We start from the raw sequence: 20,028 nt of genomic DNA, 5'->3' as shown, positions 1-20,028 counted from the left end.
CCAGAAATCCCAGACTTGCTGACCCAAGGACCAATTTCCCATCAAAACGCCAGAGCCCTGAAGTTGACGGCTTGGCCATTGAGACCTGGGTATTAGCAAAGGCGGGACTCTCTCCCGCGGTTATCTCCACCATGATCAGCGCCCGAAAGCCTGTTTCCTGCCGTATTTACCACCATACATGGAAAATCTTCCTTTCATGGTGTAGGGAAAGTAACGTCCTGCCTATACCTCTGGCGATCCACAAAATCCTCCACTTTCTACAGTCAGGCTTGCAAGCGGGGTTGGCTCTCAACCTCCTTAAGGAGCAGATCTCAGCGCTCTCCATATTCTATCAATGCCGCCTAGCTTGCAAACCGCAAGTCAAGACCATCCTTCAGGGCGTTTCCCGTCTAGTTCCCCTGTACAAACGGCCGCTGGACCCATGGGACCTCAATCTCGTTCTGGACGGTCTCCAGAGGTTCCCTTTTGAACCTCTTAAGGAATCCTCTCTTGCTCTTCTGTCCTGGAAGTTAACGTTCCTGGTGGCGATTACGTCCATCAGACGGGTTTCTGAACTGGTAGCACTCTCCTGCCACGAGCCTTTTCAGATCTTTCACCAGGACAAGGTAGTTCTGTGCCCCCTTCCGGATTTTTTTCCAAAGGTTTCTTCCCCATTTCATTTGAACGAGGATATTGTTCTGCCTTCCTTTTCTCCACACCCAGTTCATAGGGTGGAAAGGTCACTGCATTTGCTAGACCTCGTGAGGGCCCTCGTATATTACGTATCCAGAACAGCCCACTTTAGGAAAACTGACTCCTTGTTAGTCATTCCTGAGGGGCTTAGGAAGGGACAGGCAGCTTCAAAGGCAACTCTGGCTTGTGGGATTCGCTCTGCGATCCAGGAGGTCTACCGATTGCAATTCAAGCCCATTCCTAGCGAGCTGCGGGCTCATTCCACGTGAGCAGTTGGCGCTTCTTGGGCCATTAGGCATCAGGCTTCAGCGGAACAGGTGTGTAAGGCTGCGACCTGGTCTAGCCTACATACTTTTTCAAAGCATTACAGAGTCCATACCCAGGCTTCGGCAGAAGCAAACCTGGGTAGGAAAATTCTTCAAACAGCAGTAGAGCACCTCTCTCAGTAGGCGCTCCTGGCTCTCTGGGACTGGTTCCTCGTCCTTGGGTTGTGTTATTTTTTTTTTTGCCCACCCAGGGACTGCTTTAGGGCATCCCATGGTCCTGTGTCCCCTGTGGCGCCCCTGACCTGGTCAGGCACCACTGAGTACTGCACCCATGCTGGGGACAGTACAATACAGGTAATCCAGAAGGCTGACCGAGGTGTGACTACACAGGCGCATAGTGACCAGGTCTCACACATGTACCTTTGAGAGGACCCCTGGGGATCCCAGGAGGGGGAAAAGCCTTCACCTCCACTGGAATAGTGGAGGGGGCCAAAAGCCTCCATCTCCTCTCAAGGGGTGTGGTAAGAGAGTCTGGTTGCTAGGTGGCGTAGGCAGGCACAAAAGGGAAAAGAGAAGGAGGAGTAAACAGTCTGCAGCAGAGGGTGGAGGAGTGAGGAGCATGAAGTGAAGCTCAGACAGGAGCAGCAGTGAAGGTCCCAGGAGTGAGCCGGTTCAGTGCAGAGTCCAGGGAGCTCAGAGAGGAGCAGACCCCGGGGGCTGTTGCAGTCTGACAGCGTCCGCGCAGTGGCTACCGACGGGGGAGAACGGTCACCTAGGAGTGCTACCCGAAACCCATCTCCAGCTAGAGAGAGAGCACAGAGTGGGAAGTAAGGAGACTGCTAGGGAGAACCAGGCCCAAACGGGCGGCAGATCCCGGAGCGGGGATAGATCCACCTTTCCCTGCTAAACCTGCCGGTGTGGGGCCCTCAAAGCCCACACCACAACACCTAAAAGCCGCAGCCACGTAGCCACAGTTAGGGCCCATAGTTCACAGGAGGCAAGCAGCTGGAGTGATCTGGCCCAGGCAACAAGCAAACGGCAAACGAAGGGGAGAGAGGCTTCAGCAACTTCCCTGGGTGACCCCCATAGGGACTAAAAGTCGGGGTTACCCCAAACCACCAAGGGCTAAGGAAGGCGAGTTGGTAGTCACCATCAGAAGTCAGCCTGAAGGAATACCTGGTTCCAGCCTGGTTCATCCCAGCTACGCCCGGGTTACTCACCCTGCCATCTGAAGTGAGTAAAACCCCTGAAAGACATTCTGCGTGTGTGGAGTTATTCTGCGCCTTGTGGTTCTACACACCAACACAGGGCCCTGGGGCTTGCCTCACTCTCAGGAGGCTACTACACCCGACTGCACCCACCATCAGCCCCAGGCATCCCTTAACCTGCAGTGGCGGTCCCCACTGACCGCAATTCTGAGAGTGGCGTCACGACAAATAGAAGATTCCCTACCGGTGACAAGATCCAGCCGAGTGGAGTCCCTGAAGGTAATGCACCGACACTGCACCTGTGGGGCTTCACATCCCCCAATGAGGCGTCAGAGGAAAAACGGATTTTTGTGTATTCACCATAAAATCGTTTTCTCTTAGCCATCATTGGGGGACACAGCTCCCTCCCTGTTGCCCTCTTGGGCCTTGGCTTCTCTCTCAGTACCTTTTTGTTATGAGTATCTTACTCACGTTCCTCCGTTGGGATACGTTCTTGTTACATTTTCTCGTACTGCTTGTGCACTAAAACTGAGGTAGCCTGGCTCTGCCAGGGGGTGTATACTGCAGAGGAGGAGCTAATGTCTTTTTGCATCTACTTAGTGTCCTCCTATGGATAAGCAGCATAACACCCCATGGTCCTGTGTCCCCCAATGATGGCTAAGAGAAAACGATTTTATGATGAGTACACAAAAATCAGTTTTTTGTGCTTTTGTTGGCTGCAAAAATTGCCGTCTGTCCCAGCAAAGAACTAGTTTTCCTCTCTGACTCATGGAAGGGACTCTTGTGTACGGACCCCTGTCTATGACATCTTGAAACCCTAATATATTCCCTGTGCCTGGTATAAAATGGGACATGACTGGACAATGTCAAGGATTCTGAGAATGTGTATAGTTCTATTAATCATGCTATCTCTCCCCACACACAGGACTACACGTTAGTGAAAAAGGCTAGTGTCAAGTGTGTGACACCCGACAACCATCCCTGCATGTCTTTAGGCCAGAGCCGACCTCCGAGCCCCATTAATGCGTCTCCACCCCACTCATTAATATTTGAGAGAAATAAGAAAGTGAAGATCCTAGAACTTGCCAATAAGATGTTAGAGCTACTGATGGGAGAGGTGAGCGCTTATGAGGATGCACCATAGATCACCATGGGATCTCTCTGAGTAATGACTCAGTGTATTATTACTTGTGACAGGTGCCTATAAGATGTCAGGATGCCGCTGTCTATTTCTCCATGGAGGAGTGGGAGTACATAGAAGGACACAAGGATCTGTACAAGGATGTCATGATGGAAGATCACCAGACTCTTACATCACTAAGTAAGGTTCGTTTTAAAGAGGTTTGCAGAGCATAGAATATTGGTAACCTATCCTCAGTATAGCTAATCAATATGATGTGTCCTACGCCCAGCACCCGCACTGATCAGCTTCCTTAGCTCCGATGTCATCCGATATAAAGCCTGAATACAGTTGTAAAGCACAGCTCCATTCACTGAGGTCACTGCTAGGTACTGCAGATCAACTCTTGTTCTCATACGGCTGTGTGATCACAAACCGTTTCTGGTGAGCCTTTGATGCTGTGTGTTTTCGCTACGTCAAATATACAGCATTTTACAGTTCCAGCAAAGTGAATGTGATTTATAAAAAGCTCCTGCCCTCTGTGCTTCTTTTCTACTCTGTGTTTACTGACCTGCTGAGCATGTGTCAAATCTGCAACATGTGGATTACCCTGCAGGTACACTACATTTTATGTGCAGATTTTTCCCATAGAGTTATTTGATGAGCAAACTTCACAGGTAAAAGACACACATTTTGTTTTTAGTGTGTTTCCACTGCAGAAACGAATCAAAAATGCATGTAATCCCCACATAAGTATATCAATAAAATTTGGGATGGATTAATCTCTCCGTCTTCTGCATTGTCAGCTGATGCGATTATTACACTGCACTTGGATGTCATCTGAGTGCAGTCCAATGTTTCACTCGCACCCATAGACATGTATGGGTGCAAGTGACATGGCTTTCACTGACAAAAAAGTTGATCATCTGCTATCCCTCATTGAATAACATTGGTCCGAGTGCAATGTGAGATTTTCTCTTATTGCACTTGTCCAAGTCATATGTGCGTGTGAGTGTACCCTTAGAGAAAGGCTCAGAGAAATCCCATACACAATTACAGGACCTTGCATTGCTCCTAGATGATCAGGAGAATAGAGGGTGACATGACAATGGAAGAGTGAAAGGTATCCCTGAAAGCTGGCCTCGTGAGTTTTTACTTGAAAATGTTCTGGTAATTTATTTTTTTTATAAACATATTCTTCATTGAAAATGTTGTCACAATATATAAATCACATCAACAGTCTTTTAGGAGGGAAGGCTTCTCAAGTGTTTCCTTTCCTCACCCTTTTCACAGACTTCCCAACCTAAAAATTAACTCAGCATCCCTTCCCACCCCCACACACCTTAACGAGTTCCCCAACATATAATCCCTACCCAACTTAATCCTCTTTGGTGCAGCACTTCCAGAGTTCTGGTCATTTTAAATACAGTAACTGATAGACCCTTAAGGTGGTGTCACACATAGCGACGCAGCAGCGATCACGACCAGCAATCTGACCTTATCAGGATCGCTGCTGCGTCGTTACATGGTCGCTGGTGAGCTGTCAAACAGGCAGATCTCACCAGCGACCAGTGACCAGCTCCCAGCTAGCAGCGACGTGTGGAAGCGCAACTAAGGTAAACATCGGGTAACCAAGGAAAGCACTTCTCTTGGTTACCCGATATTTATCTTAGTTACTAGCGTCCGCCGCTCTCCCCGCTGCCAGTGCCGGCTCCCTGTTCCCTGCACTCCCAGCCAGAGTACACATCGGGTTAATTACCCGATGTGTACTCCAGCTACGTGTGCAGGGAGCCGGCACTGACAGCGTGAGAGCGGCGGACGCTGGTAACGAAGGTAAATATCGGGTAACCAAGGAAAGGGCTTCTTGGTTACCCGATGTTTACCGTGGTTACAGCTTACCACAGGCTGCCAGACGCCGGCTCCTGCTCCCTGCTCGCTTCAGTTCGTCGCTCTCTCGCTGTCACACACAGCAATGTGTGCTTCACAGCGGGAGAGCAATGTCCAAAAAATGAAGCAGGACATTCAGCAACGACCGGCGACCTCACAGTAGGGGCCAGGTCGTTGCTGGATGTCACACACAGCGACGGGACGTCGCTGCTACGTCACAGAAAATGGTGACGTAGCAACGACGTCATTGTCATCGTCGCTATGTGTGACACCACCTTTAGAGGTGACGTATAAGATCGACAGAGTCCATTGAGTGTCCAGACCTATCTCTAGGATTTTCTCAACTAACTATAATCAGGTTATGTAATTGTTTCGTTGATAAAGAATTAAAAATAACAACCTTCCACTAACAGCACTAAATGTATCATCTAACCTGCTGCAAGTAAAAATGCAATGTCTTTTCAGCACTCTGTTCCTAAATGCAGAAGCTGCAGAAACCTATGTCCTCATTAAAGAGGTTGTCCACTACTTTAAGATTGATGATCTAAAGGATAAGCCATCAATGTTAAAGTAGTGGACAACCCCTTTAATGTCAGTGCTTTTCTGTGGCCCTTTGGTTGGACAGCACACAGTACATAAAAGAAAAAAACGTTAACGCAAAATAAAAGCACAAGAAGCCATATGTTCAAGCATCAGCCATCCTTCATGTCTTGCACGTAATTTGCCTGGGTGTCAGGTCATACAGTGACAATGTACAATATTTATTATATTATAACATTGCAAAGAAGACACATCTTACCATAAGACCCGCCCCAGGTTTAGACAGCAAAAAAATAGGAAAAACATTGTTCTTGTTGATTAAAACTTCCCTGGCGGTGTAAAGTGGAGATTTAATAAATCTATTATTAGTGTCTGTCTGCAGTATGCATTATACAATGAGCTGGCTACAGTGTATAATCATGATATGCATGCAGCGCGGTGTAATAAAGAAGGCCACTGCAGCAACTGACAATCAATAATAAGATCCCCTACCTCTGGCCAATTATATGATATTGGGGACCTTGGCTAAAGCTTACCTGAGCTACATAACACCCTGTTACCTACATACTGGAACTTTAGTGGCTCACAGTTACATAGCAAATAAATGTTATTATTAGCAAGCAGGCAACAGTGATCCAATATATATTAATAGGAACCTGTCACCAGATTTGGGGCCTATAAGCTGCGGCCCAGGCCACTGTGTAGAACATAAAAAACAATTTATAATACTCACCTAGGAGGTTGCTTCAGTGCAGACTGGTCAAATTGGTGGCGCCGTTCTCCGGTATCAGCACTTCCTCTTTCGGCCATCTTTGTTTTCCTTCTTCTGAAGCCGGCGTGCATGACGAGTCTGTCATCCACACTCGCTGGCACTGAGATCCTGCGCAGGCGCACTATGATCTGTCTTGACTAGGGCAGATCAAAGTATTGTAGTGCACCTGCGCGGGACCAACGAATGTGTATGACGTAGGATGTGTCATGCACCGCAGCTTCAGAAAGAGGACGAAGATGGCCGAAAGAGGAGGCGCCGGCATCAGAGAACAGAGACGCCTCTCTGACTGAACTCCACCGCAGCGACCGGTTTAGGTGAGTATTATAAAGTGATTTTTACGTCCTACACAACGGCCTGGTCTCTTATATACAGCATGTTAGAGTGATGTATATAAGAGCCCACTGGTGGTGGCAGCAGCATATAGACCCCAAAACTGGTGACAGGTTCCCTTTAAGTCTAACTACTGAGTACATGATGCCTTAATATTAGTTTTAATAATTCAAAGTACAAAAATTAAAAAAACATTTTTTACATATAATAAATGAAAACTATATTTTAACCCCTTAACCCCTGGAGTGATTTTTCCGTTTTTCATTTTTCCTCCCCTTCTTCTAAGAGCTATAACTTTTTTATTTTTCCATCAGTATTGCCATAGGAGTCTTATTTTTTTGCGAAATGAGTTATACTTTTGAATGACAGTAACTGGAAAATGTGAGACAATTCTAAATGTGGAGAAATTGTGAAAAAACAGTGACGTTTCACAATGTTTGTTTGTTTTTTTAATTCGCCATGTTCACTATATAGTAAAACTGTCATGCCATCATGATGCCTCAAGTCAGTACGAGTTTGTAGATACCAAACATGTATAGTTTTACTTTTATCTAAGTGCTGAAAAAAAATTCTGAATTTTGTCAAAAAAAAAGAATGGCGCTTGTGTCGCCATTTTCCAAGACCCATATCAGTCTTCTTTTTCGGGATCAGGGGCTCAGTGACGGCTTATTTTTTGCTTCTTGATCTGACATTTTTAATTATACCATTTTTGGATAGATGCAATGCTTTGATCTCTTGTTACTGCACTGTAATGCAATGTTGCAGCGACTAAAAAAACGTAATTCTGTCATTTTAGGTATTTTTCTCGCTACGCCTTTTACAGTTCAAAGTCATTGAGTTTGTTTTGATAGATGAGGCATTTCTGAACCAAATATGTTAATTTTCTTTAGTAATATTATTGTTTTATTTTCAATGGGGCAAATGAGGGGTGAGCTGAACTTTTTAGGTGTGTGTTTTTTTTGTTTTTTGTTTTTTTCGTTTTTTAATGATTTTACTAGTCCCCCTAGGGGACTTTATGTCTGTACACTCAGATCGCTTCTCCTGACTAGAGAGATGCTTCAGCATCGCTTTGATCAGGAGAAATGCTGTTACTGTGAGTGTCGGCATTCACAGGAAACACGTCATGGCAATGACAGGGCGTCATCATTTGACACCCACACCTCCAAGCCAACCCATTGGTACCCTGTGATCACGTCACGGGGCTGCCGATGGCGGTGGGGAACAGCATGATCCCCACCTGAGCACTTTAGATCTCACTGTCAGAGTTTGACAGCGTGAGGTAAGGAATTAACAGGCGCACATGTCTGCTTATCAGATCAGCACACATATGCAGGAAATAATGTGGGCTTGCCACGTAAGCTCTCATTAAAAGGCCATACATGACCAATGGCAGCGTCAAAAATCGTTGATCGTTGACACGTCGCTCCTTTTCATAGTATCGTTGGTGGTGCTTGCCGCTGGTGGTTCGTCGTTCCTGCGGCGTCACACATCGCTATGTGTGACGCCGCAGGAAAGACGAACATCTCCTTACCTGCGTCCACTGGCAATGAGGAAGGAAGGAGGTGGGCGGCATGTTCCGGCCGCTTATCTCCACCCCTCCTCTGCTTAGTGACGCCGCAGTGACGTCGCTATGACGCCGAACGCACCTCCCCCTTGAAGGAGGGATTATTCGGCAGTCACAGCGACGTCGCTGAAAAGGGATGTGCGTGTAACGCTGCCGTAGCGATAATGTTCGCTATGGCAGCGATCAACAAATGTCGCACAAACGACGGGGGCGGGTGCTATCGCGCACGACATCGCTAGCTATCGCTAGCGATGTCGCAGCGTGTAAAGCACCCTTTAGCCATTCTTGGGTGTTTAACTATATGGTTTGGGTCATTATCCCGTTGCAAGACCCATGACCTGCGACTAAGACCAAGCTTTCTGACACTGGGCAGCACATTTCTCTTTAGAATCCCTTGATAGTCTTGAGATTTCATTGTACCCTGCACAGATTCAAGACACCCTGTCGAAAATGCAGCAAAGCAGCCCCAGAACATAACAGAGCCTCCTGCATGTTTCACAGTAGGGGCAGTGTTCCTTTTTTTGATATGCTTCATTTTTCCGTCTGTAAACTTAGAGCTGATGTGCCTTGCCAACTGTTCCATTTTTGTCTCATCTGTCCATAGGACATTCTCCCAGAAGCTTTGTGGCTTGTCAACATGTAGTTTGGCAAATTCCAGTCTGGTTTTTTTATTATTTTTTTTTTCAACAATGGTGTCCTCATTGGGCGTCTTCTATGAAATCCACTTTGGCTCAAACAACGACGAATGGTGCAATCTGACACTGATGTTCCTTGAGCTTGAAGTTCACCTTTCATCTCTTTACAAGTTTTTCTGGGCTCTTTTGTTACCATTCGTATTTTCCGTCTTTTTGATTTGTCATCAATTTTCCTCCTGCGGCCACGTCCAGGGATTTTGGCTATAGTTTCATAGATCTTAAATTTATGAATAATATGTGCAAATGTAGTCACAGTAACATCAAGCTGCTTGGAGATGGTTTTATAACCTTTACCTTTAACATGCATGTCTATAATTTTATTTCTAATCTCCTGAGACAACTCTTTCCTTCGCTTCCTCTGGTCCATGTTGAGTGTGATACAGACCATGGCATCAAACAGCACAGTGAGTATCTGTAGCCCTTATATACAGGTCCACTGACTGATTACAGGATTGTAGACACCTGTGATGCTAATTAGTGGACACACCTTGAGTTAACATATCCCTTTTGTCTTATTATTTTCAGAGGTACCATTATTTCTATCTAGGCCTATTTCATGAGTTTTATGTTTTTAAAAATTCTGTGGAAGCATGGTTGACAAGCAATGCCTGACTTTCATTTGTACATTTTCATAGATTTTTTTTTATTTATTATTTCTTTTGTCAGATGCAAGTTAATTCTGAGACCATTGTGAGTTTTTCTTTCATTAAACGAGGGGTACCAATAATTTTGACCCCATGTGTGTATTTAGAAGATTAGTGTGTGTAGGGGGATATTATACAGAGAAGCAGTGTGAGAGTGTGTGTGTGTGTGTGTGAGTGATATTATACAGAAGAGCAGTGTGTGGGATATTATACAGAGGAGCAGTATGCGTGTGTGATATTATACAGCAGAGCAGTGTGTGGGGGATACGTTTGGGGGATATTTTATATAGAGGAGCAGTGTGTGTGAAGGGAATATTATACAGTGGAGCAGTGTGCGTGACACGGGCATTGTGTGTAGGCATGTTATACAGAGAGGCAGTGTGTTTGGGGGGGTTATTATACATGGAGTAGTGTGGGCGTGATATTATAGATAGGGGCAGTGTAGAGGGTGTATTATTAATTTTCTGAGGGAAATACTTCATTTTCTGGAACAACTTCAAGGGTACTAATACTTTTGGCCATGACTATGTATGTACGTGTATATATACAGTATGTATATATATAATATAATGCACGTTTTTCCAAGCATGGTGGTGAGCGTGTGGAAGGTTTGAGCGGTGGAGGCTGGGAGGTGGGGTGGGGCCTGGGTAGAGTCTCAAGGGGGCCAGTATGGGGCCCTGAAATTCATAGTGGCGGCCCTGCTCGTCGTGCACCCACACAGTAGATTTCCACCACATAAAAGGTATCAGTGTACTCAGGAGAAATTCCAGAACAAATTGTACAGAGCATTTTCTTTTATTACCTTTGTGAAAATGTTACATTTTATGGCTAAAGTAACATTTTTGTGGGAAAAAGTAAATATTTCATTGTGTCTTTCCACATCGCTTTAGTTCCTGGAAGCCCCTGAAGAGTTAATAAATTTCTTGGATGTGGTTTTGAGCAGTGTGAGTTGTTCAGTTTTTAGAATTGTCAATTTTGAGAATTTTCTGTCACCTAGGCCTCTCAAAGTAATTTCAAATGGGATGCGGACCCTAAAAAAATGATTTTGTAAATTTTGTTTGTAAAATGAGAAATTGCTCATAAATTTTGACCCTTTTGTAACTTCCTAACAAAAAAAAGTTTAAAGAATTGCACAGCTGTAAAGTAGCCATGTGGGGGAATGGTATTTAGTAACTATATTGTGTGACATAACTCTAATTTATGGGCATAAAATTTCAAAATTTGAAAATTGCCAAATTTTTGGCAAACTTCCGTTAGTTTTTGCGTATATTTGTGAAAAAAAAACGGCCTATATTTATAACTTTCATGATGTACAATATGTCACAAAAAACTGTGTCATAATCTTCAGGATCTGGTGACGCGATCCAGAGTTATAACCTGTCAAAGTGACACTGGTCAAAATTGCAAAATAAAAAGTCATAGTCAGGAAAGTATTTTCAGGCTGGGAGGTGAAGGGGTTAAACCATGTCAGTGATGCACATTGCATCATTTAAAACATATTTAGTATGAAAAACCGACATGATAGGTTCCCGTTAACCCTAGCAACATCGGATAAAGGAGAATTGGCACAAGTAGTATTAACCTGAGCAAGTGTGTATGTAGCCCAGCGCTGCGATCTCCTGACACCAGAAATAAGAGGGACCACTCTCCGTCGTTGTACCTTCATGACAATATCATATTTGAAAAATCAGCCTCTTTCTTCTCCTTGACTGTTCATTTATTGTCAAAATTCTCAATTTACGGGTAAAATCCATATTCCCTGAAGAAAGATTGTTCCATTACTGAGACAGGAGATGGCAGTTATTACTGATGAGAATCTACATAGAGGAGAGGAGAAGAGAGAACTCCTCCCTTCTATATAGAACCATATAAAAATAACCTGCCATCTCCTGTCTCAGTAATGAGATAATCAGTCTTCACTGAGTACAGATTGTCCAAATGTTACCCATGAATTGAGAGTTAAAGATCCGTACAGGAGGAGAAAGAAGCAGATTTCTCTGATAAGATATATTACAAAGTTTCTTATTTTCATGTGTACTATTGTTTTATAAAATAAAAATGATAACGAATGTTACTTTTTAAGAATACAGAGACATTTCTGTTCCAAAATGTGAAATTTTGTTCAGGTTATCAAAGCTCATAATGCCTCCAATCATTTACGGGTTTATGTAAGCTGGGCTTTCACCCACCTTTTCATCTTCTTATGAAGACCTAGGTTATCAAGTTATCACTATGTTTGTATGTTTACGGCAGATGGATATAGTAACACGACTACTCCAGAAAGTTCTCTGTATACTGGTGACTGTCCAAAGGAACATGACTGCATCCTGCCGGATCATCAGGTATATGGATATTGCACATACCAACACACAAAACCGAATGCACATTGCATAGTCCATTGTGGATGGATTTAAGACTGTTCTTTTTCTGATTAGAACTGATGAAATCACATTTATTTTAATATCACTTCAGGGTGAAGATATTAAGATTGACGTATTAGATGGAGAAGAAGAAACCTATATAAGCACTAATGAGCTTTGTAAGGAAGAGGATGACAATGCTGACTTCTATCCAGGTCCGTAATAAGGAATGGATACAGAACACTTTCATATATTCTACTTGCTTAGTCTTTTTAGCTGTCTGGTGGGAAATCAGGAACCAGTCTCTTGGCATTGCGATTTTACAGTGTACTTTTTCAGATGCAGCAATACCAAATGAGGTTTTATTTATTTTTTATTGTTTTTTTTAATTTGTTATATATTTTTTCAGATTAGTAAAATGTAAGTGATTTAAATGTTTAGGTTTTATCTTTATTTCGTTAACTCTTTTTCTTTATTTTTAGTTTTTTGTTTCTCTAGAGGTTTATAATGTGGTTCTTTATTTGCTTGGACTACTTGCACTATCACTTGTAATACTTCAGTGTTGCAGTATATAGTTAAAATATATATAGTTAGTCACAGGCTGATCTTCATAGGAGGACCAATATGCCCACAACTCCAAAAGGCCCCCAGTTCCATTACTAACACTTCGGCACTCCACGATTGAGTGATGAGCTTAGGGAAGGTGGCGCCCAAATTGACTCCCACATCAGATAATGCTATTGGCAGGCAACTTACTGGTTAAAAGGAACCTGTCATCAGGTTTTTCCCCTATAAGCCACCACCAGAAAGCTATTCTATACAGCATTCTAGAATACTCTATATAAGAGCCTAGGCCGCTCTGTATAACATAAAAAAGACCTTTATTATACTCACATCCTCTGGTGAGCTGTGTTCTCTATTTGTAAGATGAAATGCAGTGCTCGAGTAACCTGGTCCGGCTCTCATTTGAACAACAGAAAAGATTAGAGCAATTAGTCCAGCATCCACAGTAGATTAAAAAAACTTCTTTAATGAAAAAATGTATATAAAACATCATGCAATGTCAAGGCATAACTAATATCGACGTGTTTCAAGCAACAGTGTGCTCCTAATCATGACAAAAAGCTAAGAGATTTACGTCCAGGCAAAATGTCGGAGTCAACAAGTCGCCTCATCACAAGATCTCTCAGTTCTGGAGTGACAAATGTGGCAGAACTTTGAGAAATTAAAGGAGCTATCAAATTCGGTGGAGGAAGCCTGATGATATTGAGTTGTTTCACAGCTAAACGTGTTGGATATTTCACCAGAATTGATGGTGGTCTCAGTACTGCGCTATATGTGTTGTTCTATAATACGAGTTACTTCGTACACTCAAGTACTATTGGTATGAAAAGGACAACATCGTGTTCCAGCTGGACAATGACTTGAAGAATACGTCGAGATTGGTGAAGAAATGGTTCACAGACAATGAAGTTGAGGTGCTGGATTGGGTCCCAAAGACCCCAGACTTCAACCCAATCAAACACTTGTGGGAAGAGTTGAAGGAAAAGCTGTATACATACCCAAATGTGTCGACCACTATGCATCAACATTGGGAATGTGTAGAAGAGAACTGGGATTAGATTTCGGTTGAGACATGCTTGCATCTGATCAAGAGCATGACCGATTCGAGCAGTGTTGAAAGCACCAAAGGTGGATTTAAAAAAATATTAATAAAATAAAAAACAAAATTTGATTCTTTTAGGAGCAACATAGTAACAATGCAGTGACATGACAAGTATCTGCGTAACTAATCATATGCTAAATAGTTGGAAGGCAAAATTAAATTTATGTATGGGATAGCCAAGATGATTGTCTATAAAATAAAGGGAGTCTCACACTTAAAGCTGTAGTGGATGGAGATATAGAGCCTGAAAGTGAAAAGTTCAAAACATTGTTACCCCATTTGCTTGTCACTGCATGTCATAATTGATTGTCCTGATGGAGTCAGAGTACTCCGAAATGCGTTGACAAATCACAGCCAAGGAATCCATCTGTTATCCTATTGTACCGGTAGCGCAAGTTTAACCCCTTTCTATCGTGAGGGGCTGCAACAGCTGATTTACGCGAATACAGTGGTTCTGTCACATAACCATACCAGGTAACCATTATTTCTACAACAATTATTGTTTCCTCTCAGATCAGATATTTTGCACTTTTTTGTCTCTCCAGCCTTTCTCCTGTTTTCAATCACTTTAATTCACATGTGACAAGAAACTATACTACCTTAGGAGTATTCTTTTTCTGTATGTACCACCAATCATTTTTTTTATTTTTATTTTTTTTAGATTCACTAGGTCAAGAGAGTGGCAGAAATATTCCAAATGGACATCTCAGTGTATCTTCTGCTTGCGATACAGAAGCTATTAATCCTCTGGTTTCTCTAGGACAGACAGCCACTATACTAGATGTATCCCCAGTTGTCAGCAGCACTTGCTTGTTGTGTAATCCGTCTACGAATAAGGAATATTCTCTTGATCTGTCACATATTGATCCACAAAGTGCGCATCATGCAGAGGGCAAAATATATCCTTGTTCTGAATGTAGAAAGAGAGCAAACCTCATTGTACAACAGAGAATTCTAATGGGGGAAAAGCCATTTTCATGTTCAGAGTGTGGGAAATTCTTTACTTCGAAAGCCAATCTTATTCAACATTGGCGAATTCACACAGGAGAGAAGCCATTTCAGTGTGTTGAGTGTGGGAAATGTTTCACATGGAAATCAAGTCTTTTGGACCATCAGAGAATTCACACAGATGACCCACAATTTCGATGTTCTGAGTGTCCCAAAAGCTTTTTGCATAAATTGTCTCTTGTTAAACACAAGAGAATCCATACAGGAGAGAGGCCATTTTCCTGTTCTGAATGTAGTAAATGTTTTTCACAGAAATCTGATTTTATTAAACACCAAAGAATCCACACTGGAGAGAAGCCATTTTCATGTTCGGAGTGTGGGAAATGTTTTACTCAGAAGCCACATCTTATTCGACATCAAATGATTCACAAACATTGACTGTATATTGATATTTTTACAGAATTGTTTTGCGGGGTTAAATGAGGAAGGCTTACATCAGTAGACCAAAATTGTTTGCCTATTCTGGATAAAGACTTTTCAAACAATAACTTTCTGCAAGTCAACACCTTATGTAAATTATCATATTTTGTTTTGTTTTTTTACTGTCTGTCCCATCTTTTTGCCTCATCTACATCGCAATATTACAGCACTTTATAAGCCCCGGGTTTTAGGCCTTACTCATATGTACATAGTGTGGACAAGTTAAAGTGAACCTGTCATCAGAAATTTAGCTATAAACCTAAAAGTTTCCCCCTCTGCAGCTCCTGGGCTGCATTCTAGAAAGCTTCCTATAGTTTTTGTGGCCCCTTTTATTCCAAAATAAATACTTTATAAACTTGTACCTTTTCGTATGCAAATTTCTTAAATCTTCCATGGGGACGGGCTGCCTGATGTACGTTGCTGTCCTCCTGCCGATTTACGCCGCCCCCAAACGCTGAATTTCAAACCTCAGGACGCCGCCCCTGGGCGCCCGTGGTTCCGCGCATGCGCTGTGCTACTGTAGCGGTGCCGTGCACTGCGTTCACGTGTGACCGCTAGTGACGCTTTGCGCGGGCACGAGGTTATGGGCGGCGCTGTGAGTGTCATCAGCAAGTGCCGCCCATAACCTCGTGACCGCACTTTCGCCTATTCCTCCAGCGTTCTGCGCAAGCGATCGCTGGCCAGATGACCGGACGTCACCTCCTTCCCATCCTGCTCAGCAGCAGGAAATAGATGGGAGGAGCGGACGGAGCAGTCGGTGCCCGCGCAAAGCGTCACCAGCGGTCACACGTGCACGCAGTGCACGGCACCGCTACAGTAGCACAGCGCATGCGCGGGACCACGGGCGCCCAGGGGCGGCGTCCTGAGGTTTGAAATTCAGCGTTCGGGGGCGGCGTAAATCGGCAGGAGGACAGCAACGTACATCAGGCAGCCCGCCCCCATGGAAGATTTAAGAAATTTGCATACGAAAAGGTACAAGTTTATAAAGTATTTATTTTGGAATAAAAGGGGCCACAAAAACTATAGGAAGCTTCCTAGAATGCAGCCCAGGAGCTGCAGAGGGGGAAACTTTTAGGTTTATAGCTAAATTTCTGATGACAGGTTCCCTTTAACATCCATAATAAAACTCCAAGTCTCAGTCAGACTATTTGTTTATGACCCGAACATACAATAACATAATGGTCTAAAATTGATGTTAGTTCGGGATGGTAGATGTGCATTCAGACCAGGACAAGCAGCTATACTATGGATGCTAAAATGTGCAGGGTATGTAATCTGTCTAATTAATATGTAAGAAAGTTTTAAATCTATTTTACAAGAAAATCTGTGTGTAATAAATATACATTAGTTATAAACCAGGAGTTTACATACACTTTCTAAAAAGTCACATCTGCAGGTTTTTCCCTCCACTCTCTATAAAGACACATCTGCAGGTTTTTCTCACTATCTGACATGAAATCAGAATAAACCTATTCCATTTTAGGTCAATTAGGAACCAACATTATTTACATTTGCCAAATGCCAGAATAATGAGAGAGTGAGAGTGTTTTAAGGCATTCTTAATACTTTCTGTAAAGTCAAAAGTTTACATACATTTAATTAATATTTGGTACCATTGCCCTTAAACTGTATGACTTGGGTCAAGTGTTTTGGATATCCTTCCTCAATCGTCTCACAATAGTTGGTAGAAATTTCGACCCATTCCTCCTGACAGAAGTGGTGTAACTGAGCCATATTTGTATGTCGCCTTGCTCACACCAGCCTTTTCAGCTTTGCCCATGAAATTTCAATATGATTCAGATCAGGGTTTTGTGATGACCACTCCAAAACATTGACTTTGTTATCCTTAAGCCACTTTGTAACCAGTTTGGTAGTATGCTTCGGGTCACTGTCCATTTCGAAACCCATTTCCTCCCAAGCTTTAAGTTCCTGGCTGATGTCTTGACATGTTACTTCAGTATTGCCACATAATCTTCTTTCCTCATGAAGCCATCTATTTTGTGAAGTGCACTAGTCCCTCGTGCAGCAAACAACCCCACAACATGATGCTGCCACCTCCGTGTTTCACAGTTGGGGTGGTGCTCTTAGGCTTCAAAGGTTTTCCCTTTTTCCTCCAAATGTAATGATGGTCATTATGGCCAAACAGTTCAATTTTAAGTTTGTTGAACCACAGGACATGTTTCCAAAAATTATGGTCTTTGTTCCTGTGTACATTTGCAAACATTAACCTGGCTTTTTTATGTTTCTTTTGGAGTAATGGCCCATGTTGATACAGTACTTGTTTTACAGTGGATAATCACATAATCTTACTAGCTTCCACCAGCATCTTCACAAGGTCTTTTGCTTCTGTTCTTAGGTTGATATGCACATGTCTGACCAAAGCACTTTCATCTCTGATAAACAGAACCCGTCTCCATCCCGAATGGTATGATGGCTGGACATTCCCATCTTGTTTGTACCTGCATATAATTGTTTGTACAGATGATCAAGGTACCTACAAGTATCTGGAAATAGCACCCAAAGATGAACCAGATTTGTGCAAGTCCACAATTCTGTTCCTGATTCTTAGCTAATTTCTTTTGACTTTCCCATGATGCTACACAAAGAAGCAGTGTGTTTCAGGTGTACATTAAAATACATCCACAGGTGTGTCTCTAATTAACTCAGATGTTGCCAATAAACCTATGAGAAGCTTCAAAAAACATGACATCATCATGTGGGCTGTCCCATATTGTTTAAAGGGATAGTACTCTTAGTGAATGTATATTTTTTACTTTGCGGAAAGTAATAGAAATGCCTTAAATCATTATCTCACTGTCATTAGTCTGGAATTTGGCAAATATAAATAATTTTGGTAATCCTAATTAACCTAATAGGGAGTTTATTGTCAGATAGTGAGAAAAAGATGCATATATGTCTTCTTAGATAGTGTATGTAAACTTCTGGTTTAAACTATATATATATATATATATATATATATATATATATATATAACATACATCACGGTCTGTACAATTATTAATTTTATTATTCTTATGCCTATTTTACAACTCCAATCTGTATAATCTTCAATGCTTACTACATGAAGCATATCCAGTAAATGTGTATTTGTCTAATGAGGGGGGAGTGTCGGCTAAGTATACCAACACCATTTATCATGGTGTGCAGAATTAGTAGGCACCTTGTTTTCCTCTGGCAAAATGGGGAAAAAAATTAGCAGACTCTGAAAAGTCAGAAATTCCAGAGGGATGCAGCTCACTGTAAAGTGCAAAGATATTGGAGAGCAATCACAGAACTATCAAAAGTTTTGTTGCAAATAGTCAACAGTGTTGTAAAACGTGTTGAGAAAAAAGATGCACATTACCTGCCAAAACTTTGAAAGGAATAAAACCTTAAACAACAAAGAAGCCATTATTCTCCAGTGCTTTTGTATACCAGGACTGACACCACCTTGGTGTGCCCAGAAGTACAAGTTGCTCAGTGATCAGAGACATGGACAAAGTAGGGTAGGCTGAAACCAGACCACAACTAACCAAGACACAGAAATTGAAACATCAACATTGGCCAATCTAATATAAAAAGCTGTGTGTGTGTGTGTGCGCGTGTGCGTGCGTGTGCGTGTGTGTGCGTGCGTGTGCGTGTGTGTGCGTGTGTGTGTGTGTGTGTGTGTGTGTGTGTGTGTGTGTCCGCTAAAGGAATCCGCACCGACACATTTACAATCACGAAATTTTGCACAGACACCCCATTTGACTCAGGGAACATCATAGACTTTGTTTTAAGGGGAAATTTTAACACCCCCCCCTCATTTTACAGTTATTCAGCAAAAAAACTGCCTCTATTAAAGTCAATGGAGCTGGGAGCCACAATGAAACCAGAACTTCAGAAGAATGTTGGCATGTCACAATTCAGCCAAGGACAGAGGCAGACAGAGACACAGACATACACAGGGAGACAGAGATAGACAGGGAAAGAGACAGATACGGACAGACACAGAGAGACAGACATAGATATACACAGACAAAGAGACAGACAGGGAAAGACACAAAGAGATACAGAAAGGGAAATAGACAGAAAAAGAGAGACAGAGAGGGAGACAGACAGAGACTGGAAGAGAGAGAGTTACTATTCCGGGCAAAGCCGGGTACTATAGCTAGTAAATATCTAAAAATGGTTTTTCAAAGGTTTTAACTACTGACATGAAGAGAGTGACTCTTGACGGACCAGATGGATGAGCCCGCAGCTGGATCAGTAATGGGCACATACCTCCACTTCAAATTTTACACCAGCAAGGTGGCTGGTATTATTAAAGATAACCTTGTTGGAACTTTTTAGCTTTGAGATGGACTTAAAATCAGCTCCCAAACCTTCTGCAAGTTGTTAGAAGACACTATCTTCAAGCAGTGGTACAGGAAAAAGTCTACAGTTTTCACAAAAAACATGATTTTATGCAGGACAATACTCCATCGTATGCATTCAAGTCTCCACTGTTTGGCGATCAGTAAAGGCTTAATTATTATCTATATATATAATTGCCTTATTCTGTCTGTCTGTCTGTCTGTCTGTCTTGCTCCAAAATTGTGTCCTTACGGTGACACAAAGCTGATTGGCCGCTGGGCTCGCCATGGCCCCGCCCCCCCGCACGGATTGGCTGCTCGCCTCGCCTCGGCTCCGCCCCCCCACGGATTGGTCGCTCGCCTCGGCCTGGCCCCGCCCTCCGCATGGATTGGCTGCTCGCCCCGGCCCTCCGCACGCCTCGCCAGACATAAACTTGCGCTGCTGGGATCGTGACGGAGCCGGTGAACGCTGGTAACCATTATACACATCGGGTAACTAAGGTCCCTTGGTTACCCGATGTGTATCATAGTTACCAGTGTAC

The 20,028-nt window shown here is 43.0% G+C and overlaps 1 protein-coding gene across 3 annotated transcripts in view; it reads left to right on the top strand.

Moving 5' to 3' along the window:
• The window catches only part of LOC142311143 (oocyte zinc finger protein XlCOF7.2-like), a 57,018-nt gene extending 41,639 nt beyond the window's left edge, over positions 1 to 15,379 (top strand). For all 3 annotated transcript variants that reach the window (XM_075349299.1, XM_075349298.1, XM_075349300.1), the window contains exons 3-7: positions 3,072 to 3,263; positions 3,344 to 3,467; positions 11,952 to 12,040; positions 12,171 to 12,273; positions 14,386 to 15,379. In XM_075349299.1, the coding sequence (XP_075205414.1) occupies positions 3,072 to 3,263; positions 3,344 to 3,467; positions 11,952 to 12,040; positions 12,171 to 12,273; positions 14,386 to 15,110 (1,233 nt within the window). In that variant the 3' untranslated portion in view covers positions 15,111 to 15,379. The remainder of the gene's footprint in view (positions 1 to 3,071; positions 3,264 to 3,343; positions 3,468 to 11,951; positions 12,041 to 12,170; positions 12,274 to 14,385) is intronic.
• Positions 15,380 to 20,028: the final 4,649 nt, after the last annotated feature.

The sequence above is a fragment of the Anomaloglossus baeobatrachus genome, chromosome 5 (assembly GCF_048569485.1).
Source record: "Anomaloglossus baeobatrachus isolate aAnoBae1 chromosome 5, aAnoBae1.hap1, whole genome shotgun sequence".
Lineage (NCBI taxonomy): Eukaryota > Metazoa > Chordata > Amphibia > Anura > Aromobatidae > Anomaloglossus > Anomaloglossus baeobatrachus.
The sequence above is the reverse complement of the archived record's forward strand: the minus strand, read 5'-3'. Positions and strand labels throughout refer to the sequence as shown.